This window comes from Lasiodiplodia theobromae (assembly GCF_012971845.1).
Source record: "Lasiodiplodia theobromae strain AM2As chromosome Unknown scaffold_20, whole genome shotgun sequence".
NCBI classification, from domain to species: Eukaryota; Fungi; Ascomycota; class Dothideomycetes; order Botryosphaeriales; family Botryosphaeriaceae; genus Lasiodiplodia; species Lasiodiplodia theobromae.
Window position 1 is genome coordinate 108,861 of NW_023336409.1, and position 25,404 is coordinate 134,264.

Here is a 25,404-nt window from a genome sequence, read left to right on the forward strand (position 1 = left end):
CGGCAAGCCTGGGCGCGACGATCGGGAGCCCGTCGCGCCTCGTCGACTGCCGTCGATGCATCTCCGTAACAGCGTTTTCTCCTGGCGATGGTGTGCGAGTGGAGTGGGACACGAGAGGGCTCGAGATTCCCCGAATCGCCGCACAATCTCCGACTGCTGACCGTCTTTTGGCTGGAGGGATGGATTGCTGTGGGCTCGGCAGTGAGGAAAGGTAGTTGGAGATCTGCGCCAGGATGCGTCGCCGCAACGCCGAACCCTCAGCCCGCGGACCCTTCCGCTCCGCCCTGGTACCGATCTCCGCCCTCCGCTCACAGCAATCGTGAAGATCGCCCAGCACTTCGTTCCGGCCTACCCCCGGTGCCAGATGCCAGATTTCCAGCTAACACGCACCGAAGGGAGTCTCTACCCCGCAGCAATCAGCCCTGCCGTCATGTCCAGAGCCACCTACGTTATCAAGCTGAACCTCCGACATGATGCGGCTGGACGAAACTTTGCACCTTGCCTTATTGACAAATCCAGTAGCTCTTTGATTGCCTGAGACCAGCATCCCGGCACGAGCGAAAGCGAAGACTGCTTTTTTAAGAAAGCGCTGCTGCTTCCATCTTGCAGGGTTCTTTCCGCGGAAATGCGGGGAGACGGCAGCCTGCCGCTGTTGCTCGGTATTGCCATCACACGATTATTAGTCAGACAACCACCACTTTATGCCTCAATCTAGCCTCCGTCTCTCCTGGATGAATCTTTGCCTTTCCTTTGCATCATTCTTCATTCTTCGAGAATATATATTCTGCCTGACACCTGTGCGCTTGTGAGGCATGCTCAGCCCTACAAACTTTAATTCTCAGTCAAAGAACAAGCCGTTGTTGAAGCGGAAGCTAGCGGAGCGTCCCGGCCGATTTCTGCACGTCGCATGATTTAGGAAGCCTCGAACATCCGGTTGATTAAACATAAACTCCATCTGTGCCGTTGAGTGCGCCTGCTTCCGTCCAATGGCAACATGGCCTTTCAAATCCAGCCTGACTCATCTCGCCCTCTGCTTAGTTTCTCAGCCATGTGGCTGCTGCGATTCGCCAAATCGAGTAGTTGATCTGCGTGGTATGTTCCGGGCGGCATATTAAGTGAAGCAACGTCGGACCACATAAGCAACGACCTCACCAAAGCTTCTCCGCGGATGCCATGTGGGAAAAAGTATAAATTATATTTTAGCTTTCACATTCGATCAATATCTACTCTTCGACACTGCTTTCCAACCCGTCAGAACAGGACTTAAGATCGTGTCAGCATGGTTTCCGACACTGGTACCAGCCTCTCCGTCCATCGTGCCACGAGAAAATACTAAACCGTAATATCAGTCCCCAAATTCCCCTTCGCCCGCCCTCATGGTGCCGAGCCCCCTGTCGAATATGCCCGCCTCCGTGCCACAAATCCCATCAGCAGAGTAGAGCTCTGGGATGGGAGCCGTCCTTGGCTGCTTGTGAAATGGAAGGACATCGTCTCTGTAGCGACTGACGAACGATTCTCAAAAGTGTGTTTCCCTGTGTTCTCCACCTGTCTGTCCTGACATGCCAGCTAGGAGCGTACGCGGCCTGGTTTCCCTGAGATGAGCCCCGGCGGCAAAGAGGCGGCAAAAAACCGCCCGACCTTCGTGGACATGGATCCCCCCGACCATGGACACCAGAGGGGCATGATATCTGATCTCTTCACATACGAGCACATCGAGACGATGCGGCCGAAGATCCGAGAGACGGTGAGCCAGCTGTTAGATGAGATGCTCAAGAAATACGATGGCCAGCCGATTGACCTGGTCGAGCACTTCTCGCTGCCTGTTCCATCATATGTACGTTCATACCTACCTCTTTTTGACCCGACTCATGCTCCTACTCACCGTCTACCTCCCGGTACAGATCATCTACGGAATTCTTGGTGTCCCCTTCTCCGACCTGGCCTTTCTGACCAAACAAGCCGCCATCCGCAGCAATGGCAGCGCCACGGCCACGGAAGCGTCAAACGCCAACCAGGAGCTGCTCAACTACATGGGCTCTCTTGTTGACCAGCGCTCTGCCGAGCCCAAAGATGACTTGATCAGCCATCTTGTTACTACGCAGCTGCGCCCTGGCAATCTTACCAAAGCTGATGTCGTGCAAATGGCCTTCCTGATGCTCGTTGCAGGCAACGCTACCATGGTGAACATGATCAACTTGGTAACTCTTCCTCTTCCCCGACTGGCTTTTTACATGAGAAGCTGCTGCTTCCTTATACACCCCCTAACAAAGGTCTGATCATGCAAAACCACAGGGTGTCATCGAACTCTACCTCAAGCACCGGGATACCCAACTGGCCGACCTCCGCGCCGACCCGCGTGCCCTAGCCCCAGCTTTCGTCGACGAGCTCTGCCGCTACCATACCGGCTCGGCCATGGCCATGCGGCGTGTCGCCAAGGTCGACGTGCGCTGGGGTGTCAATGTGAGTAGCTCATATGTTCTTTCCTCCTCCCTCCTCCCTTTGCTGCCCTGATACTGCTGTCACCTTCGCCAAAAACGAAGAAAGGAAAGAAAAGAAAAGGACAGGAAAATGGACACTCCAAAGCTGACGAACCCTCCGCAAACCCAGCTCATCAAAGCCGGCGACGGCGTCATCATGGCCAACTCGTCGGGCAACCGCGACGAGGACATCTTCCCCTCGCCCGACGACTTCGACATGCACCGCCCGCGCGGCGCCGAGGCCGCCCTGGGCTACGGCTTCGGCGCCCACCGCTGCGTGGCCGAGTGGCTGGCCCGCGCCGAGATGGAGGAGGTCTTCGTCGCCCTGGTCACCCGCGTGCCCGGTCTGCGCGTGGCCGCCGCGGCCGAGGACGAGATCAAGTGGACGCCTTTGAATAAGGATGTCGGCGTTGTGGAGCTGCCTGTTCATCTTAAGTGAAGTGAAGTGGAAAGGAAAGGAAAGGAGAACCAAAAAAAATGCCAAGGTTCCATTTTGGCCTAATTAGGAGCAAGACACATATCCGTATGTAATCGCAAATACCTCACTCTGCAACTCCTCCAAAGGTAGTACACCTCGAAGAAAAACACGTACACCGTAGCACACTGATCGCCAGCCCCGGCCTCGCCGACCAGAGCGTGTCGACGTACGACAACGATCTGGCCGAGGCCGTGGCCAAGCTCGTCAACACCACCATGTTCGATATTGTCAAGGTGCTCGATACTGACTCAGCCGATGACGGCACCAAGCAGCAGGCCAACGACCTGCTCGGCGCCTCCGTAAAAGCCCCTGGCTAGCCCTCCACAGAGGTTGGCAGCCGGAGAAGAGGGTAGGTAACAACCACGTTCATGCAACGCAGTGACGTAATCAGTTCATGGTCTTAACTGCCTAGTGAATTTATCCGTCTATCTGCTCGAAACACCGAATTCTCAAACCCCATGCCCTACCCACACCATCTTCACTCCAGCCAACGCAAATGAAAAGTATCTCGTAGACCATACTCGCTCACATCGCACGCACGTACAACTTCTTCCTCCACCAGTTGATAACAGGTGGGAAAAAAGAAAAGAAATTGGTGCAAGGAAAGATCTTATGGAGGAAGGAAAGAAACCATTCACACAAGAAAAGGCGCTTGAAACCTCCCAACTTGCATAAAGAAAAATCCCATCTGCACATATGTCGTCAAAACGAAACTCCCCCAAAGTCCCCACGCTTGAGAACAACAACAATCTCTTGCTAACCGAGCCTAGAGTCCACCATACAAACACCCATAATGGCAATGACAAATGATCCGTTTGAAAGCTTTTCGTATTTTTGTGTATCTGGTGTGGGGTATGTGATGCACGGGAAATGGTGAATAAAATTTTTCTTCTTAATAGGAGCAAAGACTGGGGAGGAGCCGAAATAAAGGGATGCATCACTGCACGTTCTCCATTCATGCAGCAGCCCGAGCAACAAATTGCTGGAAAAATTGCTTGAATCCCTTTTCTCCCTTTGTCGTCAATGCTCCCAGATACTCTTCAAGGCCCTGCTGATCGACGCCCATGTTGGATAGCTCATGCCTCAGATTCTGGACATAGATATCCCCAGTTTTCTTGAGGATCTCAATCTGCATCGCACCAAGTTCACCAAGCACCTGTCTGGCCTGGGCATCCTTGCTATTAAAGCCCTGCGTGGCAGGAACGCTCCAGCTGAGCGGGGAGAATCGTGAGATTGCGAAGTGGTCGAAGCCTGGAAGAGTCGGCGCCGGAGTGTTGCCGCTGTTTAGAGGAATATCAGGGCCGCCCCAGACGGCCGTCATGCGGGTGAGGACGGAAATGGCGAGACGAGCAGTCGGGTAGTCGGTAGGGTCGCGTGCAAAATGCTCAATGGTAGTGATTATGGTGTCAAAAGTGGCCTGGTTGGCTGTTTTGGAGGGTGGGGTCAGTATCCGAACGAAAACGGTTGGGGTATCGTGACTTACCATTGCTGATGAAAACAGCGCCGAGTTCGTTGTTCAAGATGATGAGAAGAAAGTTGAGATACTCACGGCGGAGTTCAGCCAGCTGAATCTCATCATCCGTGCCGGTAGTAGGTTCCGCCAGGCCTGCGAAAACACGCTGTAAGAGTGGAGTGAGGAGGGAGTCGAGCATGTTGAAGATCTCGGCCTTGAAACCGAAGACGACCTGGTCCAACAAACGCAAGAAAGTGGCCATCTCATCTTTGGTAGAACTCTGAGATAGAAGACCATCGATCCAGCGAGGAAGCTGCTGCAAAACGCGCGATCCAAGCACCCCGATGAGTCTGGAGAAGGCGAAGCGAGCGCCGGTCCGAATGGTGATGGACGAGTTGAGAGATTCCAATGCCACCAGGATTACCTCGGCTGCACGAGCAAACTCTTCCGACACCTCATCGGCAGGGGGCGCACCAGAAGCACCGGGCATCCAGTCGGAGAAGCCGCGGGCAAGAGTACCAATGGCCTCAATTAGGTGGTGCACCTGAAGAATCGCACGCTCATCGCCGCTCTTGGCCAGCCCAAGGTTTTGTTCCAAGTCGGCGAAGAGCGGATTCAGCACTTCGCGACTGTAGATGATCTTACTCTCGACGGGGACGGAGGAAGGCGATGCCATGCACCCAATCGCCTCGAACAAGTAAAGCTGACTGTTAAAAGTTGCGTCAGCAGATTGGCCGTTATCTTCGGAAGACATGTCATCCTCATCATTGTCATCGGGCAACTCAGCCTTGATGGCCAGAAGATCGCCAATGGCTTGAATGACTGTCTGCGAAACGGGTCCAATTTGCTGACGCAACGGCTTGACGAATCGGTAGAAGAGGTACCAGGAGCGCAGCTTTAGTTTGCGATGGCTGCTGTGGATGAGGCGGACGAGGTTCTCAAGAACCTTGGGGATGAGGGCCGAGTTTTGCTCGAAGAATGCGGAGTAGCGGACGCAGATCTCCATGTACTGAAGGGGAATTACGGGGAACTCGTCGGAAGCGGCAATGTCTGAAATAAACGGTTAGCGGGACGCTCGAAACAAACGCAGTGTTGGCGGCGGCGGCATACTCGACTCGACCATCTTGGCCATCATCTCGATCAGTCGTGCCGAAGCCACCGACGAGGGCTCGCGCTTCGCGTACATGCCGCCATTCTTCACAGCCAGCTCTCCAAACAGATACATCTCATGGAGGGCAAGTTCAACGTCGCGCCAGCTCATGCCAGAGTTTGGCTGGTCGTAGGAACTGATGATAAGGGCAATCTTGTTGGATAAGGTCTCGATGTACAGGCTCTCGTCGATGGCAGCAACCTGCTGCTGCAAGACGTGCAATCTCTTGCGCAACTCCTGGAACTCCGCCTCATCCGTTTGCTCATCCTCGTCATCCAAAGAAGCTGTCGAGTCGTATTTCATCTTGGCAATGATGGCTTCAAGAACGGGAGAAAGCATGGAGGCATAGGCTGGCGGGAGGGCGCCCTTTGCCTTGACAATCTTGCGGAAGAGAGTCAGCAAGTCTGTGAGCGAGGGAATCACTGTGGAGCAAATTTCGTCATATTCATCTGAGAAGAAGCGGAGTAGGTAGGGAACGAAGGCGCCGAGCAGGTCGTTGGCCTGCTGCTTGGTGCCGTCATCGGCTGAGTCAGTATCGAGCACCTTGACAATATCGAACATGGTGGTGTTGACGAGCTTGGCCACGGCCTCGGCCAGATCGTTGTCGTACGTCGACACGCTCTGGTCGGCGAGGCCGGGGCTGGCGATCAGCTGGCCTACGACGTTCCCGAGGTTCAGGAAAGCAATGAGCTGGACCTTGTCCGGCGCCTTCATCTTCTTGCCAACCGTCTCGGTGAAGGTGTCGATGGCGGCGTCGCGGACGCGGCCCTCGGGGGTCTCGGACGACATGACGCCCTGCTGGCCGGCAATCTCGAACAGGTTGTGCAGCATGCCATCGTTGACAACCAGCGAGATGTCGATCCAGCTGACCCAGCGGGCGACCGTCTTCAGGCACATCTCGACGAGGCCAAGATCGGTCCGGGTCCAGCGGCCCAGGATGCCCTGCCAGGCGATGGATATATTCTGGGCATCGCGGGCGCGGACGAGGTCCTTGAGCTCTGCGTTGCGCCTCGACTCCTCGGGCGAGCGCGACATGAGCACGTCGGCAATCTCGTCGTGCACCGAGTTCAGCACGCGCAAGTACAGCATGGTGGCCGGGAGGTTATCCTCGGCGGCTAGAGAGCGGAAGTCCTCGAAGAAGGACTCCCAGCCTTGAGCGTACAGGGCGGTGAACAGATAGGTGATTGTCTGGGTTATCTTGTTCTGGATGTGGGCCGTGTCGATCTGGTCCGAGGCCGGGTTCTGGTAGACGGCGCGGATGTACTGCATGATGCTGTCGCGGATGTACAGCAGGCTCTGGGGGTCGAGGCGCTGCGTCTGGACGGCATTGTTGACGATCTCGAGGACGAAGTGGCGCACGACCTCATTGGGGCGCGGGTGGCGGGTGAAGAGCGAGAGGCAGACGGACCAGGCCTGGGCGGGCTCCGCGCGGATCTGGTTGAGGAAGTTTATGGCCTGCGTCTTGAGCTCGTGGTCGGCCGCGGGGTTCCAGGCGATCTGGATGGCATTTTCAACCTGGCGAGGTTGCGGGTCAGCGCGGGCTACGCGGCGGGGCAAGTGAGGCTGGCGGTACCTGGGCCTCCATCCTGCCGCCGGCGGGATGCTGTGAGGCTGCGGTGCCGTGCGACTTTTGTGTTGGTGGGCTAGAAAAGTTCGGCGGGGTGTGCGGGCTATCGGGCAGCCATGTATGCGCGGGTGAGCGGCGGCGCGAGGCAGTGGCTTGGTCGGCGGGGCAGAGCGTCTCTGGCGGGGAGGTGAATGTCTTGCGCACAAAAGTGTCGTGCCTGAAGAATGCAGGCCGTTGGTGGTGGGCGGTCTTGGCAACCTAGCATCTGCCCTCTCGCTGCCTCGGCCTCTCACCGCCCGACACGACCATTAGGCCGCTTTGTCCTCACCGGAGCCCAGCCTTTGTTTCCGGCCCGACGGTGCTCCTTGCGCTAGGTACAAAATTTTTATCGTGGCCGATCAGCAACGCCAACACGGCGCTTCGCTTCGGCAACCATTAATCCCCATCAGAAACGAAACACTGCGAACAGACAATGTTTTATGCGTTCATCAACATTTACTCTTTGTATTGAGCGGTACCGCAGCCGACAGCTAGCATGAAGAAGGCCCCAGGCGTAGCTCTGCCTCTGCTCTTTCTCAAAAAGCCCGAGTTCATGTACAGTCCCCTCACAGCTGATGGCTTTTTTTTTTGTTTTTTGCACATGTTATGGGTAGTTGGAGCTATCGTCCGGACAAGAGTGTCGAATTAAAAACTCTACATACACGCCCGGACGATAGCTTCAGCTACCCACACATGTTATTTTTCTATTTTAACTACACCATTTTGTCTATTCTCAGAAACAATACACTCGCCAGAAACCATTTTCTCGTAATAAAGTCATAGTGCTAGTAGCTGCAGCTAAGAGTCGCCCAACACAGCCTTCGCATTTTGCAGCCGCTTGCGCCTATTCGCAAGCTCTGCCCGAACACCAGCAATCCGCGCCTGTTCTGCGACTACTCGCGCCTCTTCAGCAGCAACTCGCGCCTCTTCGGCGGCTATCTGAGCCTCTTCGGCGGCTATTTCTTGCCTAGCACGCCGTTCGTCCTCGCGAGCATTGGCGCTCTGCAAGAGGTGCTTCTCAATTCTTGCAATAGCTTCCTTAAGTTGACCGAACTGGCTGCTCTCGTTTTGCATCTGGATGGGCTCCGTGGGCAGTTTCATGATGCACGCCTTCATTTCCGCCATTTCGGCTACCAGCTGCTTGGTCTGTTTCTTGATTTCAGCGACATCGCTTTGCAGCTGCTTGGTATCTACCACATCGCCTCGCAACTGCTCGATGGGCTTTTCGAACAATCCGCCTGGCATGATTTGAGCCCTGATCTTCCTAAGGAGAGTATTGTCCGTCTTCGTTTGTGGAGGCTCCCCCGCTGGCGTTGTCGCTCGAGGACGAGAACCCGATATCAATGGGCTTTCAGTAGGGTGAAACCCTTGCCTCTGGTTACGCTCAGCGGCGGTTGAGCCCGATGTTCCTGGCCGTGGGTGCTTCTCTCCCGTCTGTGCTGGTGGTTGCAACGGAGGCGGCGACTTCGATTTGAGGTACACAGCCACGTAGACTGTCTCGTTGGGCGTTTGCCGAATACCGTCCCATGGAGAACATTCGTCGGGGCTCTCCTTGATGTCGTCGAACCGAATCCACTTGTCGTCATGGCGCACATACGCCACATAGTGCGCCCCAGTAGGTCGGTAGTGGATTGTGGCTTGCAAGGTGTAATCGGTTATCTGGTCTGTTATCCAGCGCATTGGAGTGCTACCAGGCGCGGACGGCTTCCTTTCAGATGGCAGAGAAACGTCGTCAACGTACCCCGCAAGATTAAGATGCTCTGGTACCTCGACGTGGTTGAGCCACTTCTGCTCCTGGCCACTGAAATCCTGAAGAACTCTCCGAAAGGTGAAACTCAGGACCTGGGGGGTTTTCACGATGCGTCGCGTCTGGGGGCCCATCGCGCTTTTACATGTCGTCACAGGACAACGTGACACCCGATCGGTGACTTCCTCCGCCGCCGTATCCAAGACGTAGTCGCGGAACAGCTCTTTCAAATCATAGCGCTTCCCTGCCGGAGACAAAATCCCATCTGGCGACTCGATAGTCACCGTTGCTAGCTGCTGAAAGAGGCGGTCGATGAAGCCACAAGACATGCAGACACGTTCCCGAACAATCTGGTGATACAGCGTCTCTGCTAAAAGAGTCTCGCGGCCATTGTGCGTAAAGCCACTCCAACTCCGTTTGGCATCATCTTTCAGCGGACGCTGGGTACATTCCAGCTCGGCGGCCAGTTGCTCCAGCGGCCGTGCTGATTCTCCACCCGCAGAAGTTACCGACGATGTGCCCACCAACGTGTCAAGTAATTGTTCAAACAGCTCCTTGGCGTCATGAGCCTCCGTGCCGTAGTCATTGCCAAGGGAAGAAATCTTTCCCAGGAGATTCTCTGTCACAGCAGGAGGTAGCTTTCTTCCTCTTTCATCCAGTTTTTGGAAGATGTCCCTCAGGGCTTCCACCAGGCCACGTGAGTCTTCCTTCTGAACGAATCTGAAGTTGATGGGAGACTTGACAAAGGTCCGAACGTGGGGAATTCCGTGAAGGACTTGCGCGACAGTGGACACATAGCACGTTCCCTTCAGATTCGTGAGATTCCGGCGGAGTCCAGGCGTCGTAGCTCTTTGTCCTGTGGTAGTCTGAGCAGCGGTCCTCTGAGAAGCGGTCGTCTGAGCCGAAACCGCTTTAGCCGCCATCTTCTGCGATATTCCTGTCAGTTACATGTAAAATTACAAGGGTAAGCTGGTATCGAATCAACTTGAGCTTGTTTGATTTACTTACTGGGAGTCCTGTTTCTGGTCCTTCTTCAGGTGTATCGAGCGTGGTACGTTCATATGCAGAACCCGTCTTTGCTGCATCTTGACAAAGAGGACATACTAACTTCTTGTTGATGCGCTTGAGCTGACTACATGGCCACACAGACCAGCAGTTACGGCAGCAATGTAGAGTTCGCTGTCGGTTCTCCTCAGACTCGCCGCAGAAAGGGTAAAGGACTTCGCCGCCGAACTTCCTGATTGCATCGGCCATCTCACAAGCTAAGTCCTCGTTAGTTCACATTCTGTATTATTGTTTGCATAGCTCTTTACCTGCGTTCCAGGCCTCTTCAAGACTACCTGTCTGGACAAAACGTATGTGAGCTGCTTCAGATATCCGGAAATGTACAGCTTGGCGACGCGTTTGCTGATGCTCCTCGGTTTTCCGCAAAGACGGAAAATGAATCGTCGGCAAGTTCTTCGTGATTTCTTCTACGAGGTCTGTCGGATAGAAGTCCCCGGCCGCCGCGCCACGTTTGCGCTGCACGAGTCCGTCGCCAGTTGCGACAATGTTGGACCATGAATAGGCGCCATGAGCTATAATTGTTTAGCCTTTCTTTTCTAGAAGGAGGAAAACATATCTTTCTTACCTGCCCAACGTCTCAAGTCACTTGAATATTGGTTTTTGAGATCTTTTGCCAGCATGAAAAGCTCATCCTGGGTAGCAATGGTCCCATATGTGTACATTGTACATTGTGATACGATGTACTTGAGCAGTTGCCTATGTGCGGCAGTTGTCTCTTTTAACATGTCTCCCGAAAAGACAAAGCTGAAGACGTCGTTGACGTAAAGGTCGGCGCAGATATCGGGTACACCTGCGGGAAGGGTGAGGGGTTGGCCTACAAACGGTCCGTCTGAGTTGGCGCTAAAGGGGAGCGTGGCTTTGAGATAGAGTGGAGTAGTCGTTTTTACACGCTGACAGACAACATGATGCAACCCAAGGCCGATGGCACCGATGCGGTATTGATCTGGAACCACCTTCACTACACACATGAGGAAAATTGCCCGCAAAGATGGCTGAGACAGGCGGTTCAGCTTCGTGTAGACGCGCGAGAGATATCGACTTATAGCTTCGAGGACCATCTGCCTGGCATTGGAGTCGGAAAGCCACTCTGGCTGCGGGATCGTGCGCTATCAAAGAGTGAGTTCGTGTCTTTCCAAATCTGCCATCAATATGTACTTACTTGGTTTGGATTTCCCAAAGGTATGAAGTTGATACCACCAATGCTGCTCACAAGTGAGGTGTTTTCTTTGATACTCCTCCCCTCAGTGGTGAATGGCGCAGGTGCGAAGAGGAAAGTCCATTTTCCCGGTTCATGGACGGCTGCGGAATGGATTTCGCGTAGGGGCTTCGGAGAAAGGAGCTCGCCCAGGCTGGGTTCATCCAGTGTCGTGGGCCCAACGCGCTGGGTGACTTGAATCTCCTGGAGTACCTGCTCCATGCGCATGCTATTGCAGCCATTTTCGCTTAACTGCGGCACGGGAGTGTCATTGATGGCAGCTCTTCCACCACCAGGATGAGGGTCAAGGATGGATGAGCTGTCTAGGTCAAACACGCTGAGGTCGTCCGGCTCTGACGGTCTAGTCGGAGCCGGGGCTTTTCTCGCCCGCTTCTTCGGTGGCATGATTGTACAGCTTCACTGGAAATGTAGCATTCGCTTACATTGTTAGCTGGATCCCTTGTCTAGATATATTTCTACAGTTCGAGGACTTACATCTGCGTCCGGATGTTTGCTTCGAGTCCCCGCTAATGGAGAGGGCGTGACTATCCTGTGTCCAAGTGAGGCGTCGCGGAAGAAGAGGGCGCGATTCTTTTGTCTCCGAGTGAGGCGTCGCGGGGGAGGAGCGTGCGATCTTCGGTCGCGCAGTGTGGCGCTGTGGAAGAACTGGGGGCTTGTGGGTATTGCAACTTTCGACAGAGGGTATGATTTGATGTAGCTGCGAAAGTTGCTGCCCGGTTGTCGGTGCGCGTTTTCGTGCGTGCGAGAGGTGTCCAAAACCAGTCGGAAGATTCTGGGCGCTGCAACGCGGTGGAATGGTATGGAAAAGCCCGGAGAAGAAAGCAAAGGCGGCCTTGAGGGTGCGATTGCGCTTTGATTGGCTGCCGCATGAATATCACGTGCACGGTGCGCAAGCTTGGAATATCGGAAGGCGGCCGAACTGTCCGTTCTGTGCCAATTGCGTTCCGACTCCAAAGCACGCTGCACACCAGACACCGCCAGCACAACAGCCTCTGCCATGGATGAGGACACTTCTGAGAATGAGCCAACAGGGGCTCAAGCTATTGATGTTCCGCTAGGCTCTACCGCTCCCAGAACGGATTCTCCGCCAAGCACTTCCGTCACCTCACTTCAGACTAAGCATCGTCGTGAAATTGCTTCACCCGCGCCCGATCCACCTTCGCTAGCCTGGGACACTAGTCTTCCACGGAGGCCAGCCTCACGGCCAGCTATGGAGCTTCCCGCGGAGCAAATGGTCGTGGAAGAAAAGGCCGAAGCTCCTAAGAAGCGGAGAAGCGTCGCGGATTTCGCTACACAAGTAGTCAAGGACACCAAAGGGACTTTGAAGCGTATGCGCCGGCCCAAGTCAACTGCGACTATTGCGACATCGCCACCGCCCGTTGAGGAATCATCGTCGGACAAGCCAGAAGAAAAACCGTCCGAGCCTCAGCCACGAACTCCTTGGATCGACCCTTCGGACATGAAAGGACCCGTGGAAGATGAAGAGGACAAGACCCTTCATATGGGAAGACCGCCAGGAGCAGCACCGCGCAGCAACCTCGCCGCTTTCTTCTGGTCAAGGCTAGAACTCGTAAGTATCTCCATTTAAAGTCAGCTTAAGACGTCGTTGTAAGAGGTCTACCCGTTGACGTAGAGCACTGGGATGATTGCGGCTCATTCTGACGTGGTTACATGATCCACCGTCTGTGAAAGTCGTACTAATTCATGGTTTTAGGCTTATAGCTTGTTTCGCGAGAGGCGTCTCGATGAATGTCGCGATCTGATTCTAAGCAATCTGGAGAAAGCACATGTCCCTCTCGCGTGCCGGTGTCAGTTACTACAACAGCTGGCCGTCATCGAGCCTTACGACCACGGGATGGAATGCCTGGAGGAGGCGGACGAGCTATGTCGTCAGATGCGAAGGATCGTTCCTGACAGTGAACAGATTGACAAAATGGAAAACAGAACCTCGCTGTTTCGTGGACTATTGGAGGAGCGACACAAGGCCATTGGAGAAGACGAAGAGATGGCAGAGGATGATGACAGCTCCAGTGAGGAAGAAGAAGAGACGGCCATGGAGGATGACAACGCCATCGATAGATTCCTAGAGATGATCATGGACGAGGACAATGACATCCAGGCTAAGGAAGAGCCGGAGGAGAGTCAAAGCGTGCAGCAAGTCTGACCATAAGATGGAAGGGGGATTGTGGGACATCAGCAACATTGGCCAACCCAGTCTGGACGATGCTCCGGAAAATTTTCTGCCAAGTCTACTAGAGGACGTGCCGGCCCGCTGACGGTACATCAGTCACTGGGCGGTTGGGCCTCCTTACTTCGGAAGTCGGCATGTGAGAGGTGGAAAATGAGGCAGATCATGGACAGGCAGATACGCAGTAAGCAAGCCTGGCATGGCAAAGCTCTAGTTGAGTAGGGCATGGGCGTACAAGGGGTATTGCAGCCGAAGGCTAGCGTGAATTTTTTTTTTCTTCATGTCGTGGGTAGTTGAGGCTTTCGTGCGGACGTAAATGTCGAATCGACAATTATCCATTTACATCCAGACGATGGCTTCAGCTGCCCACACATATTGTTGTTTTCAATTAAAAAAAAAAAGAGGGTTTGTGTATTTAGAAAGTCCATCGGTATGCTAATTTGCTACTCTTTTCTTCTCCATTTTCTTTAATGAGCGTAGTCAAATCAAACCTAGAATATGGAGTAGATTCCATGCTATTCACCTCTCTTTCACTTGATGTTTGCTGGCAGTTAGCCACCCATTCTGCGCATTCTTCGAGACCCGATTGTGATGGCTCATGGGGGGGGGAGCCAAAACCTGGTGAGGGGGCGACAGGACTATGCGAAGATGGCAGAGTTTGTAGGAATCAAAGAAATAAAGCGAATGGTGATGAACGTATAAAACATTGTCTGTTCGCAGTGTTCCGTCTCTGATCGGTGCGGTGAGGAAATAGCTTAATATATATGTAGGTAGTACACGAACCGCCCGCAACCACCACCTAACTACTCAGGGCTAGTCCTACTCAACCCAAGACATTCCGAAATCTTGTAGAAAATGTCTATGTTGTTGTAGACACCTCCAAAGAGTTCTTGGCAGGGTCCCTGAGCGAAGACCGGTACGTCCGTCAGGCTGTGCACACCCTGGTCATTCTCCACCGGCAAGTTTCCGTCCAACTCGATGCCCCCCGGCCCATCCTCCGGGTTGGCGTAGTAGTCGCCCGAGTCCTCTTCCAGCTCGATAGCGGCGATTCGCGGGCCGTCCTCGTCGACCTGGTAGTTCTCACGGCGGTCTGGGTTGGCGCTGACGCCAGAGAAGAGCGTATACCTGGGCGTCCAATTTTTTGGAAAAGCCCCATCCCCGTGACTGAGATTTCCACTCAGAACGTATTCGGAAAGGCCTGACTGCTCATATACACCGATGGCGTCGCGCTTCTTGCGGTCATCCGTCTGAACACTCAGGTACTTGGTGTCCACGCTGCCCATGACGTCGAAGCCGTGGCCGTGGTCGGCCGTTACCAGGATTAGTGTCTCCTTAAGTTGGTCAATGGCCGAGAGCTTTTGAATGGTTGCTTTGACGGTATCATCCAACTCCAACAACTCGCCCAGCGCCCTAGGATAGTCCAAAGCATGCATCATTTTATCTATGCTAGCCGCTTTTTAAAGGTCAGAATGGTGTCTATTCAGGTGGTGCAAGAATGGTTACCTTCAGACATGAGGAAAAATCCGGATTCGTCCTCGCTCGAGCGAGCAGCGAGGATGTCAATTGCTTTCAGCGTCATCTCCTGTTTGGAACGTTATTAGCAATCTTAGCAAGCACGTAGGGATGTAGGTTGGTGAATGCGAAGAGTGGTGGTGGTGGTGGTGGTGGTGATGTACGGCGGGATACGCTAATCCTAATCGGGAAAGAACAACGAACTGGCGACAACAAAGGAAGTAAACCAGGCAAAGCATGCCCCGAGGGATTGTTGACAGATTCGTTTCTCTATCCTCTTGAAGGTGCAGAGCTATTGTGTTTGATTGACACTTACCTTGAGACCGGGCTGGTTGAGAGCAGCCGTCTTATCGCCAGTCGGGCTGAGCGACTTGTTCAAGTTCTTAGTGTAAACGTTCCTATCAAGCCACTTGGCCATATTGGAGGTCGTGAAGATTCCAAGGGTTTTGGTAGTGTTGTCAGTCTCCTCGAGATCATCCCGGTCCAGCACAATGTTGTAGCCGGCATTGGAGAACTCCCGATAGTAATCTTTGTCGAGGTACGTCTTACCGCCGCGCGTGGAGTTGTAAAATTGCTCTGCTCCGCCGCCAAAGACGACATCGGGACTGTTCCACTTGGGCCAAGTGTAGTTGGTGTTGCCGTTGAGCATCATGTCTACAATTTGCGCGTACGTCCCACGCTCGCGTGTATGCGCATTAATGGCAGCAGGTGTAGCATCAGCCACAGTCGCAGTAGTGACGATTCCGATGTGACCTCCCCAGATTCTTTGGAAGAGCTCAGAAATAGTCTCTACTTTGGGGTCATCGAAGGTATCCGGGCTGGAGTCTGCGTATACTCCTAAAGCGCCCGAAGAGCTCTTGTGGCCGGTATTGAGAGCGCTGGCTGAGTTGGCAGAATCCGTTATGTATGTATCGATAGAATGCGTCATCTGATGGCCCAAGACGGGAAACTGGTCCAGCTGCATCTTCGTCTGGTACTTGCCGTTGACCTGCTTGTGGGCAATCAAGCGGGCAGCCTGGAGCAATCATTAATTCGATCGTCCCTCAAAACAGCTATATTGGACCCACAGTAATCATGTTCGTAGTCATTCCGTCGCCGATAAACAGGATGACGTTCTTCGTGCGGCGCACCTCGGCCATTTCGCGGACGAGCCAAGTGGCCTTGGTCTGGGTGCCGTTGTTGTACGTCAGAGTAGCAATGTACTCCCCGGGCTCGTACAGCGCCACCTTGCGGTAAGCTTTCGCAGTAACATTGACGATACTGGGCCTTTCGGCATCCCTGGCGAAGAGGTCTGCTCAATTCAGTATGCGAATCTCTCGTTCCTCGGATCGCCGCAGATGGCCTACCCTCGTACCAGGAGAAGTCCCACTTCTCAAGCTCCGGTTCCTCGCTACCAAAGTACTCGGCGGCGTCCACGGCCTCGGACTTGGCACCATTCTCGTCGACTTTGGCGATGGTGAATTTGAAATTCTCATCTGCCGGCCTTCCAATGGCCTGGGATCCATTGAGTGGAGCATGCACCTCGAGACGGATGTCGAAGTACTGTCCAGCAAGGAAGTCGGCTCTGCAGCAGTTAGTTCCATGTATACGGAAGCGCAGCGGAAAGCCTACTGGTCGGGTGGGAAGATGCAGCCTGTACAACGATCAGCGAGGGCTCAACAAGGGGAGCATGCAAAACATACCAAGGCTTGGACACGCGCCCAGGCGCTGGAAGGTTTGAGCTTCGCAGCTCGCCCCGAACAGACCAGCGACAAGTGCAGCAACGACGAGGATCATGGCGGGCAATCAGAAACCAAGCTTCTTGATTGGCCTGCTGCGAGGGGAGAGAGACCGGCGGAGAGCGATTCTTGAGAGGTGCGGGACCAAACGCTCCCCAGGTCAAGAAACAAGCTGCTTATAAAGGCTGTCTTTCCCTCTCTGGACCTCGTTTGCAGGCCGTGTCCTGCGCGAGGTCCAATTTGCACAAATGCTGTGCCACCCCGGCATAAGCTTTCCGTTGCAATCGTTCCCAAGTGGAGACAATGGCCCGCAAACCACGAACCCGAAAGCCCCTCGGACGGCGTTATCAGCCTCCGTGCTGGAATGCCGCGCTTTCATGCGGCGGGCCAAGCAGCAGAAACTAGCAAGAAATGGACCCTTCAGGCGAACACCTTCCGCCGTAATTAACCATTCTCTTGGCCGGCCGCGGACGTTGGCAAAGACGGCACCGTGGCTCATCCGAGCCTTCTGATTTGTTCCCCTCATGGCGGGGTTGGCCCCCGCCAATACTCCTCTCTTGGCGGTCCTTGGCGGGAGCTACCTTCAACTCGTGAGATGACTCGCGCTATCAACATTATTCCTGCTTATCTCGTCCCCGATCCCGTCTTCTTTCCTCCAGCTAGTTGCCGACCCGGCGAACTCCGCTCTCGCTTTCACTTCTCCATATCGCGCCTGGGGTACGTAAAAAGTATTATCCCTGCTAATATTCCGAGCTACTTTGAAAAGGAAAACGTAATGAAACCAAAGAGACTTCTCCGAGAGAACCCAATCTTCCACCAAGTAGCACAAAGAGGCCGTGTCAAAGAAGGTAAAAAGCCAAACAAACAAAAAAAAATACGCTCATGAAGTGCGCGCAAAGCCTGATCCCATCCCTACAACCCCTCCGCCACTAACGTTATAAATCGCCTCACCACCGAAGGCGCAGTGCCCGAAGTCGACAGCGTCTGACTGGGCCAGACGGGGATAATCTTGGTGATCGGGTTCGTGTTGCAAACCGACTGAGACGACGTGGTCGGCAACGTGGGCAGCGGCGACGGCGTGCTGGTGGTCCAATACGTCGACGAGCTGACTACCGAGCCCGTGAAGCACACGGTCACGACTTGTGTCGTGATGATTGTGGTACCGCCGTTCGACAGCGTCAGCGTATTTGTCTGCACCTGCGTCGTCGTTACAGTGACCATCGTGCTCGAACCGCTGGTCGTTACAGACGGCGTGCTTTGTACGCTGGACGATGAGGAGACGGTCGAGCCACTATTCGTTGAACTGCTGCCAGTTCCGCTAGAAGATGGAGAAGAGCTAGTCGGACTGGGGCTACCAGAGCTGCTACCGGTTCCGCTGGATGACTGGATTGAGACGGTGCTTGAGCCGCTATTCGTAGAGCTTCCGCTAAATGATGATGAAGAGGTAACCGGAATTCCAGAGCTACTGCCAGTTCCGCTGGATGATAAGGTCGAGCCGGTGTTTGTAGAGCTACTGACGGTTCCGCTAGATGATGGGGAGACCGTGGCTGGGCCGGCGCTGGTAGAGCTGCTGCCGGAAGAGCTGTTCGGAACGCAACCGGGTAGGGTCCGGCGAGCGTTGATGATGTCGTTGGAACTCTGAACTCTATCTCCTAGTCCACTCTTCGGCTGGCAGGTGTTGGTCGAGAGCGAGTAGCTGATGTCGACACAGTCGCAGAGACGCGCGCAGAACTCGACGCAATCGAAGAAGCTCACTCCGTGGATGGGCGCGCGTTTTGAAATCTGGAACCCTTGCGGGAAATCGATATTGTACCCGCTGTAGTCCACACCACACTCAAGGAAGAATTCTGCGTTCTGCACTGTCTGGGCACTGTATGTTGTACCGTTGGACGCCGGGCAGCTGACAGTCGTTGGCGAGATCGTGGGCATGGTGGTTGTTGTTCTTGAACTTGTCCCGGTCGTAGATAAGCCGGTCGATGTGGCAGAGCCAGTAGATGTGACAGAGCCAGTAGATGTGACAGAACCCGTGGATGTGGTAAAAATAGATGTGCCAGAACTGGATATACCGGTGGAAAGGCTCACAGAAGTGAAAGTCGATCCGCTCAAGGTGCTCATGGTCAAAGATGTTGAGGGAACACTAATTGTACTGCTCGTAGAAATCGGTCCACTTAGTGTTGATTCGGTCGATGTAATCCGTGTTCCGGTACTCAAGCTGGTGGATGTGCCGGTTGAAAATCTCACAGATGTTGTTGAAGTGAAAGTTGATCCGCTCAAGGTGCTCATGGTCAAAGATGTTGAGGTAGTTGAAGTAACACTGATTGTACTGATCGTAGAACTTGGTCCACTCAGTGTTGATTCGGTCGACGTGATCCGTGTTCCGGTACTTAAGCTGGTGGATGTGCTAGTGGAAAGGCTCACAGATACCGTTGATGTGGAAGTTGACCCGCTCAAGGTGCTCGTGGTCATTGGCTCACTCAGTGTTGAATCGGTCCGTGTACTTTGCGTTTCGGTGCTCAAGGTCGACATTGTGGAAGTAATGGAGGAGGTTCCTGACGTCGAGGTTGCACTGCTCATGGTCATCGGCTCACTCAGTGTCGAACCGGTCTGTGTACTTTGCGTTCCCGTGCTCAAGGTCGATGTGGTACTGGTACCTGTGGAAGTAATTGAGGAGGTTCCTGACGTCGAGGTGCCGCTTGAAATCGGCGAGCTACTAAGGGTCGTTGTTCCAGATGAGGAGATTGTACTTTCAATGCTCATGGATCCGCTGGAACTTTGGCTTGTGGTATAACTGGAACTTGACGTGCTTGCCGTAGTTAATGTGTACGTTGTACCGCTCGCAGTGCTTGAGGTTCCGGTGGACGTGGAGGTTCCGGTGGATGTCGAAATATCGGTGGACGTAGAGGTGCCTGTTGACGTGGACGTGCCGGTGGTTACAGTACCGGTTGAGGTAACACTGCTGATCGATATGGTATTGGATGTGGATGTAGTGGCAGTCGAGGTGGTGATGCCCCCAGTAGTGGCAGAAGTCGAAGTGCTCCACGTGGTCGGGGTCGACAGAGAATCCGTTTCGGTTACAGTCGTTCTTGAGGACCATGTGCTTGTAGCTGTTGAACCAGACAACGTACTTATTGAAATGGATGGTGTGCTTGTCCCTGTTGACCACGTGGAGATAGATTCTGTTCCTGTACTAGTGATTCCCGTACTTATCGTAACAGTCGAGGTCGTAGATGCTGTACTAATGGAAGTCGAAACACTCCATGTACTGGTACCTCCAGTTGGGGTCGACACAGAATCCGTTTCGGTTATAGTAGTTCTTGAGGACCATGTACTTGTAGATGTTGAGCCAGACAACGTACTTGTCGGTGTTGAAGTTAATATTGTGCTTGTCCGTGTACTATCTGAAGTCGCACTGGACGCTGTAGAAGTTGACCCAGTTGGCGGGCCGAATGTAGTGGTGGAAGTTTCAGACGCCGTCGATCCCATGGTCACAGAAGTTGTCCCAGTCGAAAGCGAAGTTGATGGCCCCGTGGAGGAGCCGGACGCCGTCGTACTTCCCGAAGTTGAGATTGTGGTGGTGAGGCCCGAGGTTATCGAGGACGAGACGGACGTTGTAAATGAGTTGGAAACTGTGGACGATGTTGTGGTTGGGCCAGGACTCAGACTGGAAGAATCCGATAGTGAATATGAGGTGCTACTTCTGAGGCTTGTGGTGCTGGAAGAGCTTCCTGATGACACACGCCGAAGGAATATTGTGCCAACACTAGTCGCATCAATAAGGGTTCCTACACTCGACTTCAGATAGCATCGAGTTGTATAGCTTGCTGCAAGGCATCTGAAGTCGCCAGAGCACGCATTTGCGCAATCGGCGATATTACTGGCAGGGGCATCAATGTAAGAGTTCACTGGTTATTTCGTAAGCACATATACTGATACATTTAAGGGGATTAAACATACCATCATTGTCTGTGTTGCATAGGATTAGGAAGGTTACTCCGTTGGTGGTGTACTCTTGGTTATTCCACTCAGGGCACGCAGGCCGAGCCGTAGACGTCGAAGACGAAGTTGTCATGGACGTACTACTTCCGGACAAAGAGGTCGAGGAACTTGGCGAGTCGTGGATCACTTCAAGAACAATCGTGCCGACTGTGCTAATTTCAACATTACCCAGCCTGTTCTTGATGTAGCAGCGGTTAGTGTAAGTGGCAGCCCCGCACATTGGATCCTGGGCACAAATAGCTGCACATTCAGAAAAGCTATTGGCAGCGCGATCGTATAGTGTTGGTACTGTATGATGTGAGACTTCGTATACACTGCCCATGTACGGAAAATTTACTTACCGCTTGGAGTGTCGCTGTTGCAGTAGACCTTGAATGTAATTCCGCCCGATAAAAATGTCTGGCCATTCAGGCATGATGATGGGGATGCCGTTGAAGAAGACGCTGTCGACGTCCTGCTTGAGGACGAAGAAGCGATTACTACTGAGATTGAAAACGATCCAGTAGAGGTACTTGAAAACGATCCCGTGGAACTTGCTGAGGAAGGCGACGAAGTTTCAGTTCCAGATAAAGAGAACGTAGAGGTTGCTGAGATAGAAGGCGATACGGTCGAGATACTTGGCGACAGCTCGGTAGAGGAGGTCGAGGAGGTCAACGGTGGTCCCATTAGGGATGTCGAACTACTCCAAGAGGAGCCAGTGGAGCTGCCCGACGAACCGGATGATTCAGTGGAGGTAGTCGCACCGGAGGATGAGATAGAATCTGTGGAGGAGATGCTCGAAGATGATCCTCTGCTCGTAACAGAGGACGAGGAGGAGCCAGAGAAAGATATGGTGGGTGAAGACAATGATGATGGCGAAGTTAAGCTGAATGAAACAGTGCTTGAGAAACTTGAACCTGAAGAAGATGGTGTGGCACTAGCTGTTGAGGAAACTGTTGAGCTATCCGACACAGATGAGCTTAAGCTAGCAGAGCTGGAAGTACTTGTACTAGTAGACACTGAAGGACTGTTTGTGCTGCTTGAGCTACCAGAAACCGTAAGGCTGCTTGAACTGACAGACGCCGTGACGCTGCTTGAGCTGATAGACGCCGTGGGGCTGATTGAGGTACTGGAAACGGTGAGGCTGCTTGAGCTACTCCAGCTTGATGATGTTGCACTTCCAGATGTTACGCTGCTTAAGCTACTCCAGCTGGACGAACTCGTAATGGAAATAGAAGAGCTCGATGATTGAGAGGTTATTGACGACGTAGTAGTTGTGGTTGTAGAGCTGCCCGCCAGTAGCACAAGGAACACGTTAGTTCCCCCTGGTGAGGTGGTTCCGACATTGGCCTTGAGATAGCAACGATTCGTGTAGGTAGCTGCGCGGCACGGTGGGTTTAGTATGCATATTTGAGCACATTCAGCTATGCTGTTGGCGCTGATATCTGCATAGGAATTTTGGTCATTGTCCGTGTAGCACAAGACCCGGTACTGTGCGCCATTCATCGTGTAGACTTTATTGTTCGCATCCGGACATGCAGGCGGGCTTGGAGTTGATGATGACGTAGTTGTCAATGTGGATGATGTAGCTGTTGATACAGTGGAAGACTGGGAGGAGCTTGATGAACTGGATGTTGAAGAGCCAACGAGCTGGATGAAGATGGTTCCAACGTTGCTTGGAAGGAGATTACCGACAGAATTTTTCAAGTAGCAATTAGAAGTGTAGCTGGCAGCACGGCACATGGTATCCATAGCGCATGCCTCAGCACACATAGTAGGATTTGTTGCAGCTGGAACGTCGGTGTAGCTGTTTACGTCGTTGTCTGTATCGCAGATGATCCGGTAAGATTTCCCACTGGTACTCATGTACAAGATACCAGGTGCAGGAAGACAGGATGGACTAGAAGTTGGCGTGGAGCTGCTCAAAGATGCACTTGAGCTGGTGGATATCGAGGAAGTGGTTGAGGGAGTTATTGATGACCCAGAAGAAGACCCAGTCGAAGAAGACCCGGTCGAAGATGGCCCAGTCGAGGAAGACCCAGTCGAGGTAGAAGATAAGGACGTTAAAGTGCTGGTGCTGAAAGATAGGGATGAGGATGGGGATGAGGATGAGGATGGGGATGGGGATGCTGAAGCGCTGCTGCTCGACGAAGACGAAGAGCTACTACTGCTGGATGTCGAGGATATGCTGCTACTTGAGCTTGAAGCGCTTAAACTGAGGCTCGTCAAGGAGGAGCTGCTAGATGAGGCAGTGCTTAAAGTCCCTGAAGGAGTCGTTGCTGTGGTTTGAGATGTTGTAGTCGGGCTAGAGGAGCTTCCAGATAGAGAAGTTGACGCTGAAGTAGAGCTTATAGAGGAGGAACTGGTGCTCGAAGACGGGCTCGAAGACGGGCTCGAAGACGGGTTCGACGACGTACTCGACGACGAAAAGCTGCTGCTTGATGAGCTTGATGAGCTTGATGAGCTTGATGAGCTTGATGAGCTTGATGAGCTTGATGAACTTGATGAACTTGATGAACTTGAGCTAATCGTGGTGTCCATTTGAATTAGTATGGTACCAAGGCCGCTACTATACACACTGGCAATGCTGTCCTTGAACCAGCACTGGGTCGTATAAGTTGCAGCTATACAGCGAGGTTGTTGTGCGCATAGGTCAGCACAAGCTTGAGCATTTGAAGCTGCCGCGTTGTCATAACTTCCCGGGAAGCTGTCCATGTTGCAAATAATTCGCCAAGTCTTTCCCCCGGTGGTGTATTGAAGACCAGGCGAAGGCAAACAAGAGGCAGTGGGGGTAGAGGAGGAGCTGGTGCTTAACGTCCCTGAAGGAAGAGTCGTTGTTGCGGAAGTTGTAGTTGGGCTAGAGGAGGAGGGGCTGCTAGATGGGTTGGTGCTTGACGTCCCTGAAAAAGTCGTTGCTGTGGTTTGAGATGTTGTAGTTGGGCTAGAGGAGCTGCCAGAGGAGCTAGTGCTTGACGTCCCTGAAGGGGTCGTTGCTGTGGTTGCTGTGGACGAGGAACTAGTGCCCGTTAAAGAAGCGCTGCTGCTAGAGCTGCTGCTACTGCTGGCTGAAACTGACGAGCTCGTTAAAACCGATGAGCTGCTGGTGGAAGAAGACGACCCAGTCGTCGAAGAAGACAATGACGTGGAAGCGCTGGAGCTCGTGGAGGATGAGGAGGCCGTTGAAGCGGTGGTGCTCGAGAATGTGCTCGACGACGTGCTCGACGAAGAGCTGCTACTTGATGTACTAGTAGTTGTACCAGAACCTGTGCCCGGATTTACAGCCATCATAACTCTAGCTCCATTAAGGGCGTTTCGATCGGAGTTGAAACCTCGCTTGCACTGGCAAGTGTTCGATTGATATAATATTGCCACATCGCATTGTGTCCCGAAGTTGTCAGTACAGAATTTTAGGCAATCTTCCACGCTGGCAACATTCGTCTGAGAAGAACTACCTGGTAAGTTGACGCTAGCGCCAGGCTCAACATTACAGTAAAGCCAGTACTGCTTCGCTCCAACAGTTATCGACTGGCCGGCATCCTGGGTGCATTTCAGTCCCGCTGCAGGGGATGAAGTGGCCGTGGTTGTGATTGTAGATGAGGAGCTCAAACTGGGCGAAATAGAGACGGACGAAGTCGAGCTCGCTGAAACTGACGAGCTTGTGCTGCTACTGCTGGCTGAAACTGACGAGCTCTGGCTGCTCGAAACTGATGAGCTCTGGCTGCTCGAAACGGAAGCACTGGAGCTTATCGAGGACGACGAGGACGACGAGGGCGAAGACGAGGAACCAAAGCTTGTAGATGAAACCGACGAGCTCGTTGAAACCGACGAGCTGCTTGACACTGACGAGCTCGAAACCGACGAGCTACTACTACTACTGGATGCAGACGTTGTAGAAGAGGCTAATGAGCTCGATGACTGAGAGCTTACGGTCGTAGTCGTAGCCGTGGTCGCTGTTGATGACGAGGTCGAGGTTGCTGCTGGAGGTGAACGGGTTCTGAAGACTTGAGCACCAGACAGTGCATTACTTTGTCCGTTGTCATTCGTATTTGCTTGACAAACGCCGTTCTGAAGAAGAATCGACGCATCACATTGCGTTGGATAGTTTGTATTGCACCATCTCAGACATTGGTCAGGAGTGGTCACCCCTTGTCCAGAAGGAAGGCTTCCGATGTTTTGGCTGCCACCGGGTTGAAAGCCACACCAGAGATAGAACGTCTTGCTGTTCATGAAGATGGATCTCCCTAGATCACTCGGGCAGGACAGAGCGGGAGGGACGTCGATTTTAACGATGGCGTTGTTGCCTGTGCTCGAACTAGCAGTATTTGCAGCATACTGCTGGCAGGTGGCACCAGTGAAGAGAGCCGAGTTACAATCGCTACTGGCTGCGCACTGCTGACCACACTCCTGGAAACTAGCAGCAGAGCTTGACCGCAGAACAGTACCTGACAGCAGTGGGTCAATAATTATTCAAGACAGACGTGCAGGATGCTTACCACTGGGTGCAGCGTTGCACCTAATCTGGAATGAGTACCCATTTGCGGTGAATACCTTTCGACTGTCGGCTGTGCAGCTGGCTGGAGATGGAGCATCTGATAGCCTAATCATGGAATCTCCACCGGTCAAATCGAGTGCAGCGGTTCCTACAAAAGTGCACGTGTTACTGGCGAATGAGACGGCCTGACATCCTGATATTGTAGAGCACTGGTTGGCGCAGTCTTGGTAGGTATTTCCCGGTGCAGTCGAAAGGGGCGTAGCTATCCTTGTTAGTTTTCACATAATATCCTGCCGTCATGATCAGAACTCACCGCCGCTTGATCTG

General features: G+C 53.3%; 11 protein-coding genes across 11 annotated transcripts; 5 read left to right on the plus strand and 6 right to left on the minus strand.

Annotated features, from left to right (window-relative positions):
• Positions 1 to 1,279: 1,279 nt before the first annotated feature.
• Positions 1,280 to 3,272, plus strand: LTHEOB_6807 (Cytochrome P450; the record flags this gene model as incomplete). Its single annotated transcript, XM_035516103.1, has 7 exons — positions 1,280 to 1,295; positions 1,350 to 1,522; positions 1,571 to 1,834; positions 1,902 to 2,198; positions 2,293 to 2,460; positions 2,608 to 2,858; positions 3,092 to 3,272. 7 exons carry the CDS (start codon positions 1,280 to 1,282, stop codon positions 3,270 to 3,272), a joined length of 1,350 nt encoding a protein of 449 aa, XP_035371774.1.
• A 638-nt stretch (positions 3,273 to 3,910) lies between these two features.
• LTHEOB_6808 (tRNA exportin) lies at positions 3,911 to 7,143 on the minus strand (the record flags this gene model as incomplete). Its single annotated transcript, XM_035516104.1, has 4 exons — positions 3,911 to 4,380; positions 4,439 to 5,458; positions 5,519 to 7,073; positions 7,132 to 7,143. 4 exons carry the CDS (start codon positions 7,141 to 7,143, stop codon positions 3,911 to 3,913), a joined length of 3,057 nt encoding a protein of 1,018 aa, XP_035371775.1.
• Positions 7,144 to 7,962: 819 nt separating this feature from the next.
• On the minus strand, positions 7,963 to 11,576 carry LTHEOB_6809 (Ubiquitin hydrolase; the record flags this gene model as incomplete). The annotated part of the gene is made up of 6 exons (XM_035516105.1): positions 7,963 to 9,837; positions 10,016 to 10,173; positions 10,225 to 10,251; positions 10,312 to 10,488; positions 10,542 to 11,082; positions 11,136 to 11,576. 6 exons carry the CDS (start codon positions 11,574 to 11,576, stop codon positions 7,963 to 7,965), a joined length of 3,219 nt encoding a protein of 1,072 aa, XP_035371776.1.
• Positions 11,577 to 12,402: 826 nt separating this feature from the next.
• LTHEOB_6810 (uncharacterized protein) lies at positions 12,403 to 13,356 on the plus strand (the record flags this gene model as incomplete). The annotated part of the gene is made up of 2 exons (XM_035516107.1): positions 12,403 to 12,762; positions 12,907 to 13,356. 2 exons carry the CDS (start codon positions 12,403 to 12,405, stop codon positions 13,354 to 13,356), a joined length of 810 nt encoding a protein of 269 aa, XP_035371777.1.
• Positions 13,357 to 14,183: 827 nt separating this feature from the next.
• Positions 14,184 to 16,668, minus strand: LTHEOB_6811 (Alkaline phosphatase; the record flags this gene model as incomplete). Its single annotated transcript, XM_035516108.1, has 7 exons — positions 14,184 to 14,833; positions 14,884 to 14,962; positions 15,209 to 15,907; positions 15,960 to 16,183; positions 16,239 to 16,456; positions 16,504 to 16,525; positions 16,575 to 16,668. The coding sequence occupies 7 exons, from the start codon at positions 16,666 to 16,668 to the stop codon at positions 14,184 to 14,186; spliced, it is 1,986 nt and encodes a 661-aa protein (XP_035371778.1).
• Positions 16,669 to 17,522: 854 nt separating this feature from the next.
• LTHEOB_6812 (uncharacterized protein) lies at positions 17,523 to 18,539 on the minus strand (the record flags this gene model as incomplete). Its single annotated transcript, XM_035516109.1, has 1 exon — positions 17,523 to 18,539. The coding sequence occupies one exon, from the start codon at positions 18,537 to 18,539 to the stop codon at positions 17,523 to 17,525; it is 1,017 nt and encodes a 338-aa protein (XP_035371779.1).
• Positions 18,540 to 18,747: 208 nt separating this feature from the next.
• LTHEOB_6813 (Mucin-1) lies at positions 18,748 to 20,570 on the minus strand (the record flags this gene model as incomplete). The annotated part of the gene is made up of 5 exons (XM_035516110.1): positions 18,748 to 18,999; positions 19,435 to 19,786; positions 19,880 to 20,004; positions 20,080 to 20,271; positions 20,565 to 20,570. The coding sequence occupies 5 exons, from the start codon at positions 20,568 to 20,570 to the stop codon at positions 18,748 to 18,750; spliced, it is 927 nt and encodes a 308-aa protein (XP_035371780.1).
• Positions 20,571 to 20,898: 328 nt separating this feature from the next.
• LTHEOB_6814 (uncharacterized protein) lies at positions 20,899 to 21,837 on the plus strand (the record flags this gene model as incomplete). Its single annotated transcript, XM_035516111.1, has 2 exons — positions 20,899 to 20,903; positions 21,018 to 21,837. The coding sequence occupies 2 exons, from the start codon at positions 20,899 to 20,901 to the stop codon at positions 21,835 to 21,837; spliced, it is 825 nt and encodes a 274-aa protein (XP_035371781.1).
• A 612-nt stretch (positions 21,838 to 22,449) lies between these two features.
• On the plus strand, positions 22,450 to 22,875 carry LTHEOB_6815 (uncharacterized protein; the record flags this gene model as incomplete). The annotated part of the gene is made up of 1 exon (XM_035516112.1): positions 22,450 to 22,875. The coding sequence occupies one exon, from the start codon at positions 22,450 to 22,452 to the stop codon at positions 22,873 to 22,875; it is 426 nt and encodes a 141-aa protein (XP_035371782.1).
• A 15-nt stretch (positions 22,876 to 22,890) lies between these two features.
• On the minus strand, positions 22,891 to 23,257 carry LTHEOB_6816 (Potassium/sodium hyperpolarizationactivated cyclic nucleotidegated channel; the record flags this gene model as incomplete). The annotated part of the gene is made up of 2 exons (XM_035516113.1): positions 22,891 to 23,109; positions 23,216 to 23,257. 2 exons carry the CDS (start codon positions 23,255 to 23,257, stop codon positions 22,891 to 22,893), a joined length of 261 nt encoding a protein of 86 aa, XP_035371783.1.
• Positions 23,258 to 23,464: 207 nt separating this feature from the next.
• LTHEOB_6817 (uncharacterized protein) lies at positions 23,465 to 24,504 on the plus strand (the record flags this gene model as incomplete). Its single annotated transcript, XM_035516114.1, has 3 exons — positions 23,465 to 23,468; positions 23,522 to 23,826; positions 24,085 to 24,504. The coding sequence occupies 3 exons, from the start codon at positions 23,465 to 23,467 to the stop codon at positions 24,502 to 24,504; spliced, it is 729 nt and encodes a 242-aa protein (XP_035371784.1).
• Positions 24,505 to 25,404: the final 900 nt, after the last annotated feature.